Source organism: Anas acuta, chromosome 2 (genome assembly GCF_963932015.1).
Source record: "Anas acuta chromosome 2, bAnaAcu1.1, whole genome shotgun sequence".
NCBI classification, from domain to species: Eukaryota; Metazoa; Chordata; class Aves; order Anseriformes; family Anatidae; genus Anas; species Anas acuta.
In genome coordinates, this window is record NC_088980.1 from 117,883,289 (window position 1) to 117,900,360 (window position 17,072).

Sequence of the window (17,072 nt, forward strand, 5' to 3'; positions counted from 1 at the left end):
TTTATTTATACAGGACAAGAGCTGGAACTCAAGAGAGAAGAAACTGTAAGGACTTAGATTCTTAGTTTTATTTAAACCATTCAAATTATGTGTTGAATTAAATCATGTCAGTTATTCTCAAGCATGTCAAATTCCTGTATATCATCTTCACATAACTGTCTTCTACTTGTTTACAAAACCAGTGGGCTGCCGAAAAGTGGAAATTCCAGAGAGGCAATATACTTCAGTTTTACAACAAACTCACCGGTGGTTTCATATGCATCAGTCCAGATAGCAAAGTAGATGCTCTTGGTGACAAGAAGAACAAATATGGTAAAGTATATCTCACGTATGCATAAATGATGCAAGAATAAACTTCACAGTTCACTGTGATCTCATGTAGTGATTCCTGTAATGAATAGGAATAATTAATTGTAATAAATGTTTTTCCTTAGAGTTTTTACTTGTGTTAATGACTGTAAAACTCATGAATTATATGCTTGGTTTACATATAAAGCATGAAAAAAATCTCATATGGTATCTTGTCACCGTCCCTTACAAAATAGAAACTTCTTGTCCTCTGTAGCTTGAATCATCCCATGAAAATGCCATAGCAAAGACAGCCATAAGCCAATAGTCTTAGATCCATCCAAGCTAACAAGTTCAACTTCCTAGGTATAGTTTATTCATAGGGAGTGTATGTATATGTGTATCCTTTTGTTTCATCCTTGTCATTGATTTTAATAGCATTCTTCCAGTTCCTCCTCTTTATCAGCTTCCATCTTACTATGTTACTAACACTTATTATAGCTAGTATCATATTAGGCACACTTTTTTTTAATTTATTTTTTAAATTTTCACGACAGTGGAGTTGCTCAGCCTTTCTCACACATTTCTGGTGACCTTACATGCATCTTTTTGGAAGTGGTAGAACAGAATTTTGCAGGACACACCAAAGGCTGTGTGGACAGCAGGGAAATACTTCTTAGCATAGCCTATAAACACACCTCGGAAAAGCTGCACCAGAAAACTCAGATGTATAACATAAGAGATCAGTAATATTATAAACATTTCAAGTGGGTGTTAGTTACTCTGTTTTAGTAAAGCTATTTTTATTAGTTATCATTTTTGATCCTTTAGTTCAAAGTATTTGGTGATTCAGACACAGAATAACTCAAATCTCCTATCTCCAATGACTACTGGAAGTCAGAAAAATTAATAGTATGATCTGCAGCCTCCCAAAGGACTTAGTAATACTTGGAAATTAAACAAGTAATAAAAGAGTTTGATTTTTCTGAACAATATTATGAAGTTGCCATAATATAAGAGGAACAGACATAGTCACCTGGGAATAACTATTCCTATTTTTATAGTTCTGAGTACAAAAAGAACACTAGTACAAAATGAATGAAAGCACCTATCATGCAAGTCTTCTGCTACCAGAACAACACTTTTCTCCTACAATTTATTTCAGATTTATTTGTTACTTAAATGTACGGTAATCTACAGAGTGGCTAGGATAGTCATGTACAACAGAAGTCCGTAAGTGTTGTCTTGGGAGCTGTTGTCTAAATTTTCATTAAATTTTCAACTGCTTCTTTGTGCATGCTTTAGAGTCCTCCAGCATAAGCTATATACTTACCTTTTCTAACAGAAAACTTCATGTTTCAGGTAGAACTGTTTACTTGTCTTCAGCAGATCTAAAGCAATATAATTTAAAGCCCTTCACTATGCTGATGGCAAATTGTATTAGGTGATGATTTAATTCAAGGTTTTTTAATTTCTCAAGAATCTTTATCTCTGTCTGAAAGCAGAGGGACCCATTGTGTTAGCTATGTGTCGTCCCTGTCTTGCTCCAAGGGCTGGAATACACGTTCGTGTTTTATAACTTCTGACATTTTCCCAAAGGGCACAATGATCTCTGGCTATATAGTTCTCATAATCCTGATGACACCCTGAACATATTATGTTGTGGACACCCCAGGAGTCCACCAGAGACAGATGTAACTTGCAAACAGGGCAACACAATGTACTGGTAGATGTTTAAAACAATAGTCTGTTGCTGCTGGGAACAATAAAAATGGCACTAACTTTCATCGGTATTTTGTAGCTATAAGAGGCAATTGTTTAGAATATTGGCCAGATTTAAATTTTTAGAAGCCATGAACTGTGCTGCAAGATTTGCATTAAAAATTCTAGTGTGAATATATAGAAAATGAATTCTGCTTTCCTATATGAGAGCTTTATGTTTCTTGCACGATCTGCTGTTTACAGTTAGCTATAGTCCGGTTCATTATACGGTAGTCTTCAATTCTTTTTTACATTTTTTTTTAAAGCATATATGCTGATCAAGAGAAATTTGTTCCCTATTGTTTGCTCTTAGCAGTTTTTCCTCAAGGCAGAGAACTAGATAATTGTCTCAAGCTACCCTCTCCAAAAGGAATGAGGAGGGGAATTCACTGATCAGAGAGGTCAAGCTGTTGAGATAATATAATTCGAAATGATAGATTACTGATGTAATTAAATAGAAGTATGAATTAATATACTTTCATACTCCTATCATTTTTTTCCTTTAACTCTTAGGTCTTTTTGATGTAATTGTCAAAAGGGAAAATATATGCATATTCAGCAGTCATCAGATACCACATCTTGCTCTTGCTCTTGTTAATGGCTATGCAACTGGAAAGGTAGGAAATGCTGTTACTGATTTCTGCTTTGTAATACTATTTTATTGTCTGATTAAAAATAATGTTGTTTTTAATCTGTCTAACGCATAATCATGCTTTCAGACAGATAATGAGCTAAGAAGTGCAGAACTGAACCCAGGAAATTACAAATGGATAGACAAATTTAAATGTAGAGCTTTGTTTTTTCAGTTTTCTTTTTATTCTTGGATGGACTTTTTTCATGGCATAAATGACTTGGTACAGAAATGTCTGACTGTTCCAAAGTGCAATTGATATCTGCTTGTCCCATGCTGCCAGGGTATGTGGAATACCCTAATATCTCCTCTTTATATATAAGTATCAGTTCTGATGTTGATTTAAAATGTCATTTTACCTTTTTTGTCTTCTTCTAAATAACCTGCCTGTCATAAACAAATTGAAATATTCCAGGTTTGTTTGTTCTGTCTTCATGTTCTTACTATTGCCTTTCTTTCTCAGCCCTTGCAGTATGCAAGCAGGCACTTTGAGCTGTAGAATTTAGTTCTTTCTGATTAAACTCTTCTATTGATGAGGGAAGAAGCTGTTTCTCTTTTTCTAGTTCTTCCCTTTATTTATTTAGGGAATAATCACATAGTCAAAGCTGATCGCATTCCTTTCTTCCATGATGTGTGTTAGCATTAGAGGGAATAGAGAACTCTCAGTAGAGTTAGATTTCTCAGTGGGAATGGCATCAGGCTGCCAGACAAGCTGCCAGACAAACTGCCAGACCTCCTTGCAGGACTTTTTAGTGTCCCTATTCATTACTGTAATTCTGATAGAGGGAGCCTCTTGCAGACTGTCACATTTGCAGTGTGTCTTACTACAAAGAGCGTATTAATTAGACACAAATTCAAGCTTTCTGTTTTCTGCTTTGCTACTGACATGTTTTATGAGCTTGAGCAGCCTATTGAAAATCTAGATTTCCATTTTATTGTTTTTAGTTGTGCAAGATGTTCCTCTTCTCAGAGAATGGGAGAAATGTTATTTTAAACCTCTTCTGAGGTCCTTGGAATGATGATAGGAAAATAGAAAGCAAAATGTCAATACAAAGTTGACCTTACAATATGCTTTTAATTACACTTTGATGGTATACTGGTTCACAACCACTTCTAAAATACATCATTTTTTTTTTTCCTTTACTTTTGACAGTAGATTGAGTCTGATAGACAAGTTTTTCTGAGTAGGAAGCTTTAGAAGATAGTGAACACTTTCTCTAGAAAGTTTGATTATTTGTAGTCTTAAAAATACCAATTCATAGAATGGTTTGAGTTGGATAGAATCTTTAAAGATCCCCTAGTTCCAACCCCCCTACCATGGGCAGGGGCACCTCCTACCACATCAGGTTGCCCAAAGCCCCATTCAGCCTGGCCTTGAACACTTTCAGGGATGGAACATCCACAGCTTCTCTGGGCAACATGTGCCAGTGCCTCACCACCCTCTGTGTGAAGAATTTCTTCCTAGAGTATAGTCTAAATCTACCCGCTTTCATCTTAAAGCTATTACCACTTGTCCTATCACTATACTCTCTGATGGGAAGTCTCTTCCCATCTTTTCCATAGGACTCCTTTAAAAATTCTAAGGCCTTAACGAGGTCTCCCTGGAACCTTCGCTTCTCTATGTTGAACAGCCCCAGTTCTCTCAACCTGTCATCATAAGAGTGGCTTCAGCCCTCTGATCATCCCTTTTGCCCTCCTCTGGACTCTCTGCAACAGGTCCGTGTCCTTGTGTTGGGGGACCCAGAGCTGAACGCAGTAGTCCAGGCAGGGTCTCACAAGGGCAGAGCAGAGGGGGACAATCATGTCCCTCGCCTCAACAGGGCTACTTTTAATTCATTTGTTCTGACTTTTGAAAAAATGTGAGATTATGTAAGCAAGTGATAAGATAAGTGGACCAAGTGATAAGATGAGGGGAAATGTCCTCAAGTTGCACCAGGGGGAAGGGAGGGTAGTTTGAATATTAGAAGGAATTTCTTTACTGAAAGAGTTGTGCAGCATTGGAATAGTCTGCCCAGGGAAGTGGTTGAGTCAATATTCCTGAAGGTCTTCAAGAAATATGTAGATACAGGACTTAGTAACATGGTTTAGTGGTGGACTTGTCAGTGCTAGGTTAAAGGTTGGACAAGATGATCTTAGAGCTCTTCTCCGACCTGAATGATTCTATGATTCTAAGCCAGAAGTCTTTGAAATTATTGGGCAGATTATTAGAATTTTTACATTTAGTAAAATCCTAGTTTTATTTAAAAATAAGAATGGTGTTAGAATTGATAAAATATTTAAATACATATTCTGTATATTATATCTTTCATCCAGACTGGGATCACATTCTACAAATCTGAAAAGATAAGCATGGATATGTGTGTTGCTTCTCTCTTTCATATAAATCTTATTTCTTTAACTGTTTTCTGTGAGATCAATATAGACTGATGAGGACAAACACTATGTGGAACCATCCTGCAAATGAGGGTAGCAGATAGTTAAACTAGTTCATTTCCTGTCAGCGTTACATTCCATCCATCTTTGCCAAGTCTGTTGGCTGTGACCCTGACTCTGTCTCCAGTTGAGGTATCCAGGTATCTTTCATGTTAGTCTCAGATTTGTGTCATTTTAAGGTGAACTGTTTCCATGATTTGAAATGCAACAGAGTCCACAATTTTAGGATTTCAGTATTAGGACTGTGAATCTGGAAAATAGGAAGATATTTTAAGACTAGACTAGTAGTATTGTAGAAACTCAAAATATACAGAAACTATATCATGATCCTCTCTGTTTTGGGTTTTACCATGTTTAATAGTTCATATAAATCATTATTCCTACTTTTTTATGTTAGAGCAAAGACAAGACTTGCTGTGAGCTCCGCGTTCACCTTCAACCAAATGGTTCTGCCATTCTTGAGTCAGCCAGGAACCCAGGTCACACGGTTACATTCAATCTTCAAGGCAAAGTAGCTGATGAAACAACGGGATATGCTGGACTGTCCAGAGAATTTGTTGTGCATGTCAAGGTAAGGGGGGGGAGAGAGAAATTAAGAAGACTTTTCTACAATGTACTGTTTCAAAAGTAGATCACGTCTAATCAGATTTGAGGATTGCAGGCTGAAAGAGCCCACCAGGTGGAGCTAAGCTACAGTTTACCAGGCGTCACTTGAAGTTTTCCTTTACTGCTCTCGTGGGGCAAGCGATGACGATACTATAGCTGGTATATGTAAATAGTGTGGGCTGCATCAGAGAAAGAAACGATGACACTCCAAAATGTTTAGAAAACCTTCTAAAAGTAGGAAGGTAGGTACATACAGGAGGGCTTGCATGGGAAATTACTTAGTTTGAAAAGAGAACAAGTTCCTTAGCTTTCCACACTAATTGTGCTCTGAACGTTATGCTGTGCTTCTGAACAACAAAAAGCAGGGAAGCTGCAGAGCAGTGAAAGGTTTCCACTGTTCAAGTTGGTGTCTGCACAGAATGCAGCAAGTATACAAAGGCTGGATGTATGTTTGAATTACTTTGGACATTCATTTATGTTTTATACATGGGAATACATGAAAAAGTGCTTAAAATAACCTCTGTGAACAGTATCAATATCAAAGATAAACGTGGAGAAAAGCTGTGCTATTGACAAAGGGCTTCTTATCTCTCATCTGAAGGGTGTGTTTCATCATGGTGCTATCATTCTGCTCAACACAAGTCTCTGCCAGGCTCTGTCCCTCAGACCTGATGGGAGCTGCAGTGGAACAGGTCAGCAGCAGCAGGAATCCTACTGGAAAGTGCATAAAATCGGCTCTGGAGTCTGCATGTTTGAGAGTGTGAAAAACCCAAAAATGTACCTGAAGATAAAAGATGGCCAGTGTAATGGAACAGTAAGCAGCTCTTTGTATTTCCCTCTGCAGATAATCTGATTAGATTGTTAATGATAAGAGAAAATATTTTATAATTGCTTGGATAAAAACATGGTGGAAACATTGTTTGGATTTAAGATTTTTCAGATTTTTCCCTTCATTTTCCAAGGAAAGACAGAAAAATATAGCAATAAAAGCTATCAGGTCCCTTTTGCACTTAGTTGTGAAAATATGATTATATTTTAAAATATTGAGAATGTGTATGTAGTTAAAATTTATTTGTTGCTTGATAGCTGATGACTCTGTCAAGATTCTGTTGTATTAATTTCATTATTTTAAACTAATTATACTGGTGGGAGTTTGTTTTAGAAGATGTTGGAGTGATTTTGGCATCCTAACTTTAACTGAATGATTCTATTTTGTTTGAAATTAAGAACCTGGTTTTGTTTGTTTGTTTTTTAATTATTATTTTACCAACCAGCCATGCAGATTTTTTTTCTTGAAATGCCTCACCATTTATAAGTAGCCTGTATATGGATGAATAGAACTGGGTGTGGAGGATGGCTAAAATATTCTAATTCTTGGACCAATAGTATTTTCCATGTAATAGCTAATTACATAGCTAATGTATATTTACACTTGAGAGGGGAGAAAACAAAACCAGAGAGAGGAACATTATTATTTGCTCATTAGACTTGGTATTTATTTTGTCAGTTTTTGTGTCAGTAAACTGTGTCAGTTTGCTGATAAGAGCTGATATAACTGTTTTGAATGTGACAGAATATAAACATGTTGAGGGGTTTAAACTGGTATTTAATCTAAATAAATTGATGATTTAAAAAACAAACAAAAAAAAACTAATGAGGAATTAAGATTTAAACAGCTTCATGAAGAGCTAACTTTTTGCAATGTGGTTCTGTTAAAATTAGTGAAAATTCTCAAAATTACTTATAATTTTTATTTGGAAGTTTAACCCAAGTGAGTATGAAATAGAGCTGTGTACTTACTCAGGTCTGAGATCCATGAGAATTTTGCCATTGAATCAAATATACTCCAATTAGAGATCAGAATATTTGATCCACATTTTGGATATAAGCTTTATGAATATTGTACATTTTTAGCAGTGTCCTCACCAATGGATGAAGAGGAGTTTTTCATGTACAGCCTACAGGTTTCTCTCTAGCAGTTTGAAGTTTTATTTTGAAGTTAAAATTGTAATATATGAGAGAGAATGTTCTCTCTGAGACACATTAAACTGAATTTTTAAAGTCCGTTTCTGGTTATTGTCCTGTAAGGTTTTCATATTCTGAAGATTAGTTGAATCATAGTGCCTTAGCCCCTGTTATAGTGATGGCTGCGTTTGTGTGCACAGTACTTTTAAATCCACAAACATACCCACTTATCATTGTTAAGGGCCTGATCCTTGGAGAAATCTGAGGTTTTGATTGACTAAGGCTTTGAAATTAATGTAAATGCAATAAAATGCAGAAAAAAAGAGTGAGTGGTGGTAGTAGTTTGTGAAAAGAAGAAAAATATATTTGATAAATGTTTTGTCATGTAGGATTAGCAAAGCTGCACTATGTACAAATTCATACACATATCCTCTTTTTTCTGAAATGGATATTTTCAGACTCCCTAACCCTCTAAAAGCTGATTAAGTGGGAAATTCCTTTGAATATATCCTAGACTTTGCTTAAATCCTAACATGATTTAGAGTACTTTCTTATATGATCTTTCACTTACTTGAATTAATTGCTTGGTCTTTTTGTTCACAAAGGACTAAACAGATCCAAGATGCAGTGTGTGTGTGTGTGTGTAATAGTGCAGCACATGGTGAAGTACCTAAATCTAATCCGAATTGTCATTAGAAGACAGTAATATTCAAGTCTTAAGAAACATCCAGTTTACCTATGTATATCAATGTAATTATTGAATTCATGTTTCTGTTTTTCAATTTCTTAGGGCACGGGTGATGAATACTGTCATTTTAAAATTGAGAAAAATTTGGAAGCTGGATCTGTAAGTCTAGAATCAGTGCGAAATAAAGGGATATATGTTGGTCTCCTACCAGATGGTCAGACTAAACCAGTCATTAACATTGGAGAGAACAACATTTTTTTCTACCCACAGGTCATCAAATGTATGTGGTTTCTTGATATTCTAGCTTTACTTAGTGGCTACTGTTTCTGACCGACAAAATTCAAAGCAAAAGTATAAAAGCTTATTTAGACTATTTTCCTTGTTGTGTTTTAGTAATTTTAAAGATGAAAAGTCTGATGTTTTACACATTTTCTCCTATGTAGCTAGTTAATTTTGCTTCATTTCTTTCATTTTATAGCAGTAAGTGATGCAGAAGAAATTTATTATTTTTTTTTTTTACTGAACGAACAATCTTTTGAGCATGAGAATAGAAACAAGTGACAAGATAGAAATGGGTTTGGCTTCCTGGGTCTATTCCCCATTCTGGCCAAAGTTTATGGAAGTCTGGGAAATACTATCTTGCTGTCAGTTATATAACTCTTTCCCATTTATATAGGGAAACAGAAGACTTACAAAATGCCCTTGTGCCCTAAACAAGTAGGGTACACTTGGCAGTGTTCAATATAGTTTCTTCTTTAATGGTGCTAATACATGTACTATCCCCAACTAGTATATTGATTATGTGATTCTTTTATCTCATAGTCAGATCTGAGAGCTATTTGCAGGAAAAAGGCTTGCTTACTAGACTGACCTCTTCTACTTGACTAGCTAGGGCTCAGAAAAGAGCCCTATCACACTCTGGATCACTTTTTTCTCCTGAAGGAGATGAGACAGAATGTGTTTAATTTGGTGAACAATTCATAGCCAGCTGGCTGGGATTATAACTGTAGAAAATGGTGGAAATGCTATCTTTGTTTATTTATTTATTTTATATATTTATCTGGTGGACAAAGCCACATAGATCAAGAAATTAAACATCTAATGAAACTGTTAAACTGGTTATCAATTCAAAATTCAGAATTCTTTCAGATTTTTGCCAGACACAAGCAGAATGGGTTTATCTTGAATGCTTTGATCAGCAAAAAGAAAGTAACATACAACCTGTCTTATTACTAATTCTGTTTTATGTATTTTGTCACCAAGATATAAAGAAGCATTATCAAAGTCACTGTAATGGCATCCTTACCATTCAGTCCCTACTTGCTGCAAGGTGACAAGAATATTTCAGTCACTGTGTCCTTGTAGACAAAAGGAAAGGGTTTTTCTTTGTTACCTTTTTGGAAGAGCAGGTTTTCAATGGAAATTCTCAACAAAGCAGGGCTTACTGATGCTATTAAAATAAAGCTAACTGTTACTTTGTTACAGGCATGAATTCTTCCAAATCCTTGTTACTCAGTAAAAGGAAGGCAGCAGGAGCTAATATTTTCTGTTAGAGCAACCAAGATTTGTATGTTTGCTATTTCATATTATCAGAAATGGCCTCTAGCAGTTTTTATTTCAGCATTCCTACTCTTAAGAAAGGAAATATTGGGGGAATGGAGAAGCTGATCTTGTGGAAAACTACATTTGAGCAGGTCATTTCATTCATATATCTATGTTAAATTGCTACTTAGATTTTCAAAGCAGTAAATGGATTGGTACATCATATTTTTTCTACTTTTTGCAGCATGCTGCTAACAACAAAAGCCTATTACTAGTGCCTCTGCACAATACAGAGAAAAGACTTTGGTGTCTTTTGTGTTGAACAATTGAGAGATCTATTATTACTGTTTGTCACTGAAAATGTGGGAAGCTTCTGAGCAGAAAAAAGCAAATGATTTGTAGCTACTGACAGAATTTACATTTGATTGTTTCAGTTGGCCGGGAAAAGCCTATGGGAACATCTGCTGCACCCAATCAAGGAAAGAAAGACTTCAGAGAATCTGAACGCCAACCAGTAAAAGCCCAGAAGCAAATATCTCAACCCCCCTCAACTTTTCCACCCTCAAGTAAGCAATAGTTAACAAACTAGTTCTGATACAACACTTTAGTATGTTGTCCTGTGTGTGTTTGCAGTTACTTATCTCAGTTTTTCTAGACTGTTGACTTATGCATACATACAATATGAACACACTACCAGTTACTGTTTTTCTAAGGGGCATTGGAATGTGGTTCATTGGTTAGGTAACAATCAGCATGTAATTGTTGAGTATTTCCGCATTACTGTTTTTCAAATTCATAATTATCTATCATAAGGACTATTTCTGTGGAAATTAAGAGGCTGATATCATAAAGAGCCCGATCCAAACCTCACTGAAATAGAATATTTCTCTCACTTACATTTTCTGCTTTATAATTCACTGGGGGAAAGAGTAAGGTTTTGATGTGCTTCATGCTAGCTTTATATATATGTTAAGGAAGTTAAGAATACTTAAAGAATGTTCAGACTGCTATTTCAAACTGTATCTGGTGAGATTGTCAATGTGAACCAGACACCAAGTATGGAATAATTATTCATAGGATATAATACTGGGAAGTATTTTAAATAAATTGAGTTGAAACAAAACATTCGAATTCAAAGTATAGGTATGGATTTTTATCACTTACTGTTAATTATTTCTGACAATGTTGTTTCTAGTCTTAGTTTAAAACAACTAATTTCAGCTTCCAATCTATCAGACCTCATGCGGTATAATTGTGTAACAAAGCCTTCCCAAAATGTTGTGGGTTGTCAGCATGTAATATGATATGCTGAATTTAAAACTCATGGCAACAAATTCACAAACCATAGAACCTATTATCAAAGAAATAGGGTCAGATACAAAGAAGAAATACCTACCATAAAATTGGTTAGGTAAAGTCTATAGCACTTTGTTAGAAGTATTTATGACACTCATACATGTGGACTCTGCTCATGCAAAATGAATAGAAATATCAGTCACCCTGCCTTTCAAAGAAAATGCTCAGATTTTGTAAGATATTTTCACTAAGACTACTTTAAAGGTTAGCTGACTTCTGATGTTTGGGGTGCGCCTTCAGTTTTTAAATTGTTATTTATTAAATACTCATTTGCTTTTTTCATAGAAGTGACATCCAGAAAAAGGTGAGGTTTGTAGTTAGTATGCAATCCAGTGGTAGACAATATTCAAACTCAGGATAGATGACCAGACCATCTTTATGACAACAACATTTGCTAGCTATTTCTTGGTTGCTGTTTTCACAAATAATCACTGGTTTAGGATTAATTAAACAGAAAACTGTGCCACAGCAGTGTGGACTTCTACTGTTGCAATGTCAGTTCTCTGTCCCTCAAGACACTTCTACCCTACAAAAATGCTGGGACATACCATCATCCGCTTAATAGCTCACAGAACAGAGGATTAGAGTGACAGTCAGAAACATGTCAGCTAAAATGAAGTGGGACCACATTATAGACACCAGACTAATCTAATGTACTGCCCAAGTCAGAAGGGAAAGAATATATATATGATTAGAAGATCACAGAAAGTCTAGGAATGTAGGAGACGAAGTGGATGACATGAAAAACTGAACTCAAAGATTTTTAAATCTTCTGCTATCATGCTCAAAATCAAGCCAAAATCAACAGCCCTACTGACAATATAGACTTGTATCATGTTCTGTATAAACCAGTGAGCAAGCAAGGAACTTACAAGATTTCCCAAATGACTTGGTATTGGGGATTTCCCCTTTGCTTTTTCCTTTTGTTTCTGAAGTCATGCTTAAATTTCAATAGTGAAACATGAGGGTGCACATGCTAGTCAAAGTAAGGAGAGAGATGCCATTAGCTTCTACGAGGTAAACACAGCCTGTGACATTGAGAACAACTTTGTGGTTTGGCATTAACAAATAGTATCTCTGAGGAGTGATTTCTATACCCTGCATGCTCCTTTCCCATATGTCTGGAATACTTTAGTTACTATTAATTTTAACACATTTTATTTACAAAGATAAATAAGACACAAATAAAGTCTGATCATCATTTCCATTAGGTTTACATTGGAAATGATGATACACAAGAGTGTAATAAAATACATCAATACATAAGCCTCTGCTCTAGAAACTCATTTTTCTGATGCTTTATTTCAAAAGCATCTCTCAATCATATGGTATTTTGGGACCAAATCACTCTCATTTTGTTTGAGATTTGGCATAAGTAAATTAAACAACAAAGCAATTTTTATGAAACTGTGGGAAGGATTGTGACTTCTCCAACGTTCTCATGAAGGGCTATCAGAATGAATTTTTGTTGCAGTGGAATTATATCACAGTGCCATGAAGTGTATAAAATCCCATAACTAATCCAGAGTAACCATCAAATCCTCTTTTCAGATTGGAATATTTTTAGCCTCTAGCAAATCAATGTGACTGATTTCCATTTGTGTGAGTGCCAGTAAATTACAAGGCAAAAAAACATCCCAAGTTTGTGGATTGTTCATGCATTATAATTGTTTTCAGGAAGTCGTAGTTTGTGCTTGCAGTAGGTGCTTTGGATAGCAGTAGCCCAAGTATAGAACATTTGTATTTAGTATACAAAGCAGCCTGGGATTCCTTATACTTCTTGACTGCCTGTGTATTTCATGAGATTTTTCATGTTTTCTGGGGAATACCTGTGGGTCACAACTTACACCTGAAGAGTAGGATGTGGTGTCAGGTAGTTGGAAGGAAATTTAGCTTTTGAGTTACAGGTTAGGAACTAGGAAACTCAAGTTACAGAAGTGTTACTTGAAGAATGCTAAATAGTCAGTTTCTCAAAAATATTTACTGTACCAAAGCAACTAGTTTGCTTCTGTTGTTTCTTCAGTTACTGAAATCCAGGTGCCATGAGGATGTAGAATCTGTTGTTCATGAAAGTTTTGTAAGAAGCAAGTCCCAAGGATTCAAATTGGCTTTCCGTTTTGTCTTCACACTTTTGTTTTATTGCAAACAACAAAGTACAGTCCAGTGAATTTTACAGATCTCTGCTGTAGGCATTGCTTTATTTTGTTTAGTATTTGCAGTGAGTTTTGCTGGGATGGGCTCTATTTTCTGTGTTTCAGACTGATGTTATCAGTGTTGATAACACACCAATGCTTTATATATTTCTGAGCAATGCTTGCACAGCACTGAAGCCTCCACTGTTTCTCACTCTTCCCCACCAAGCAGGCTAAGCGTGAGTAAGAGGCTGGGAGAGGACACATCCAGGACAGCTGACCTGAACTGGCCAAAGGGATAGTTCATAACAAATAAAGTTCAAATATGCTCAGCTATAAAACTCGGGAGGATTTTTTTTTTCCAAAATAGCTGTTCCTTGGGGACTGACTGAGTATAGGTGCACTGGTGGTGAGTGACTGCTTTTGTGTCACTTATCTTTTGTGTTAGATTTTTTTCCTTCACTTATTAAACTGTCTTTATCTCAGGAAAAACAAACAAACAAACAAAAAACAGCCAGAGCCAGTACAGCATTTTAATCAAGCAAATAAAAAAAAAAAAAAAAAGCGAAATATGTAGTGAAGAAGCAACATGCATAGCGATGCACTGGGAATTCTTCAACAAATCAGAATCAGTGGCTTTTTATGAATCCCACAGTATCCTAAGTGAATTTATATGTTTAGAGCCTCTGGCCTCAAAAGCTTGGTTCATAGAAAGCCACTTAACAGATGAGGAATGAGTTGTAGGATACAGAAGAAAATTAATCTGCTGTGCAGATTATAGTTAACATATTAACTGTATGTATTACTATATATTATTATCATCTATTATAGTTAACAAAGAGTGCAGCCATATGAAAAGGCCAAATGAAGAACTGTTTAGGAATCCTTTCAGGACACAGTATATATGCAAGTGTTGGTTCATCTTTTCAAACTCAGGGATTAAGTCTACCTGTTGTGTCAGAACAGATTATAAGTATTGGAGGGCAAGAACTCCCTGTTTTGCAGAAGACTTCCTGGAATGTGTAGAGGTGATTTTACGGTGGTGCCATTACTGAAAATTATTGTTCCAGGTATCTGATGTTTGCAAACTCCACTGTGACTAAAATACTCAAAATTAATTTCCTTCACCCCACAAGAGTCTACTTTTTCATATTTCAGTGGTGTCATTTGACATCCCTGAAAATAAAATCCTTTTTTTTTTTTTAATCTCAAGGGTATACGAAAGATCACCAGGTGCTATTCTCAAATTAAATATATGTTTCCCGAAATTATATTTGCTCAGTCATTAAATCTATGAATTTTGCTCATAAAGTGGTACTGCACTGCTGTTTCATTTATGCACTGTATACTTAAGTGTCCAGGCAAAGATAATACTGTAAAGTACTCAAAAAAAGCGCAGTATAAGTTAATACTTAACTTGAAGAAAGTTAATTTCCTAAACCTTTTTTTTTTTTCTAGTCTGAAATTAAAATTGTCCCTACTTTTGGACATGTTTCTGTTAATAATGTCCCAACACAAGACATTGGAAGAACATTTCCACATAATTCTACTCATTTCTAAATGTAAGAAACCAGAAATGTCAATCTAATGGCCATAATTCTACACTACAATATATGTATTCTGGTTTAAAGTAAAGATAAAGAATAGGATGAGGGAGACGTTCTTTTCCAGTTGAATCTTGTACCTTACCCAATCAGTACATTTTGGTGTAGTCAAGAAACATAAATCAACCTTTTCAGACTATCTCACTTGCAATGAAAAAATACAATCCCCTCTCTGTTATGGTCTCCTTATGAGCTGAAGTTACAACAGTGACTGGCAGTTTCATGTCGATTTTCATCTCCCACTAATGTTTTGTATTTCACAGAGGAAATGAGAAATCCCCAAGGTGGTGAGTGTCCCCCTCCTTCACCTGATGAATGGAAAGTGTCAGTGCTGACAGGAAATGCAGGAACTCAAGTAAATGTCACTCTCTGGATATATGGAGACAGAGGAGTATTTGGACCAATAACTCTTGGCAAGGACAACAGAAAGCAGCTGTTTCTTCCCAGGCAGGAAGATGAATTTCAGGTAGCTAATGAAGGCTAAGAACATTATTTTATTGTGTACCTTTCCAAAGCCTATTCTGTCATGTGAAAAGAAGTGTTTTTCAGTTATGTTTACTGCATAAAATAAATCTCTATCTAATCTCTGTGAGTTCTGCATTGAATCAGCTCGGTGCATATAGTCAGCACTGAAAGAAATATTATTTCTTTTAACTCCCTCTACCAGATACAGTAATCAGAATAGGACAATGGCAGGAGTAAATTGATTTCTCTAAGGCCATTGATTTGAAAGTAGCTTCAGAAACTATCCACTCTTAAACAAATCATATGTGATGTAAGGCTTATGTATCATTTAGTTATCTTTAGTAATGAAATGTTCTTGTGTACAGTTTTCAAAGCATACTATAAAATGGATATCGTGGAGCTAGTTCAGTTAAGGAAGATAACTGAGCCATTTTTCAGCCACTGTATTATAAATAGCTGGAATACTAGAAGATTTACCAATCAAATTACTGAGAGACCAATAAACTACCTGTTATCATGTTATTAAAAAAACCTTTTGCTATTGTTTAAGAATAATCCCACCTATACTTTAATAGGAAGATTATTTCTATATATGCTGAGAAGAAATTAACACAGGGGCTAAAATTTATGTTTTGTTTAAATCTTTCTGTCTGAGAGGCATGTGACACATCACTGTCTTCAGTTAACAGTGAAGTGTCTGTTTCACTTAAAAGTATAAGTTAAGACATTATACTTTTCATATTTTGTGTAAATTTTTTTCTGCACTCTTCTAATGCAATCTTGGCACAAATCAAAAACTTTACTGTCAATATTAATAATAATCTCTATGAATAGGGCATAGACGGGAAGCTAACTGACTGTAATGTTCATTTTTTAAGCATGTGAGCTATATATTATGATCCATGGGGAATCCTGTTCTCTTAATTAGTGAATTATTCACGAGAAGCATTGGGTAATAGCATGTTTACAATGTTAATCCATACATTTTTAAGAGATGAACCAGTTTCTCTTCTCTGAAATAGACATTGCATATTATAGCTGTGTGCTCCAGATAATGATCTTGTGAGACAGCAGAATCTTCTTAACAGCACCTGGGGCTCCTACTGGAATTTTTTGCATTACACTGACACTGTTTTGTTCAGGCATGAAACAGCAAATGGCACCAAAGTGTTTTTCAATCTTTAGTCTCCAGAAAAAAAAAAAAAAAAAAAAAGAGTAAATGTTGTCTCCCTCCCCCCCCCTCCCTCTTTTCCTTTGAACTTTATCCTGTACTTGTTAAGCATAAGTCTGGAAATGCAGATAGGAATGCAATACTTCTAAAGAATTACATTTTTACTATTTGCATTCTTGAGTTGTATATATTTTCACTGATACTTTCTAGATCAAAAGATAGTAAATTTTATTATGTAAGTAATCAGCTCAATTGTAGCTCTGGCCAGTAGTTCTTGGAACTTGACAGCTACCAAGAGCCTGTGGTAGCTGGACAATTTGGAGTCAGTTTTCTTTAACCTTTTACTTTACCAGCAGTATGCACAACTATGAAAAAATCAAGTAGAACTACTTTAAGAAGTGAAAACCCTTCATATGAGGCCTTCCCTCTC

The 17,072-nt window shown here is 35.5% G+C and overlaps 1 protein-coding gene across 3 annotated transcripts in view; it reads left to right on the forward strand.

The window, feature by feature from the left end:
- The window catches only part of RP1 (RP1 axonemal microtubule associated), a 188,800-nt gene that overhangs the window by 30,441 nt on the left and 141,287 nt on the right, over nt 1-17,072 (forward strand). For 2 of the 3 annotated variants that reach the window (XM_068671870.1, XM_068671869.1), the window contains 7 exons: nt 183-312; nt 2,563-2,666; nt 5,511-5,684; nt 6,321-6,533; nt 8,475-8,652; nt 10,349-10,480; nt 15,270-15,472. In XM_068671870.1, the coding sequence (XP_068527971.1) occupies nt 183-312; nt 2,563-2,666; nt 5,511-5,684; nt 6,321-6,533; nt 8,475-8,652; nt 10,349-10,480; nt 15,270-15,472 (1,134 nt within the window). Of the gene's footprint in view, nt 1-13; nt 46-182; nt 313-2,562; nt 2,667-5,510; nt 5,685-6,320; nt 6,534-8,474; nt 8,653-10,348; nt 10,481-15,269; nt 15,473-17,072 lie in introns of all 3 variants that reach the window. The other variant, XM_068671868.1, reaches the window with a different exon arrangement.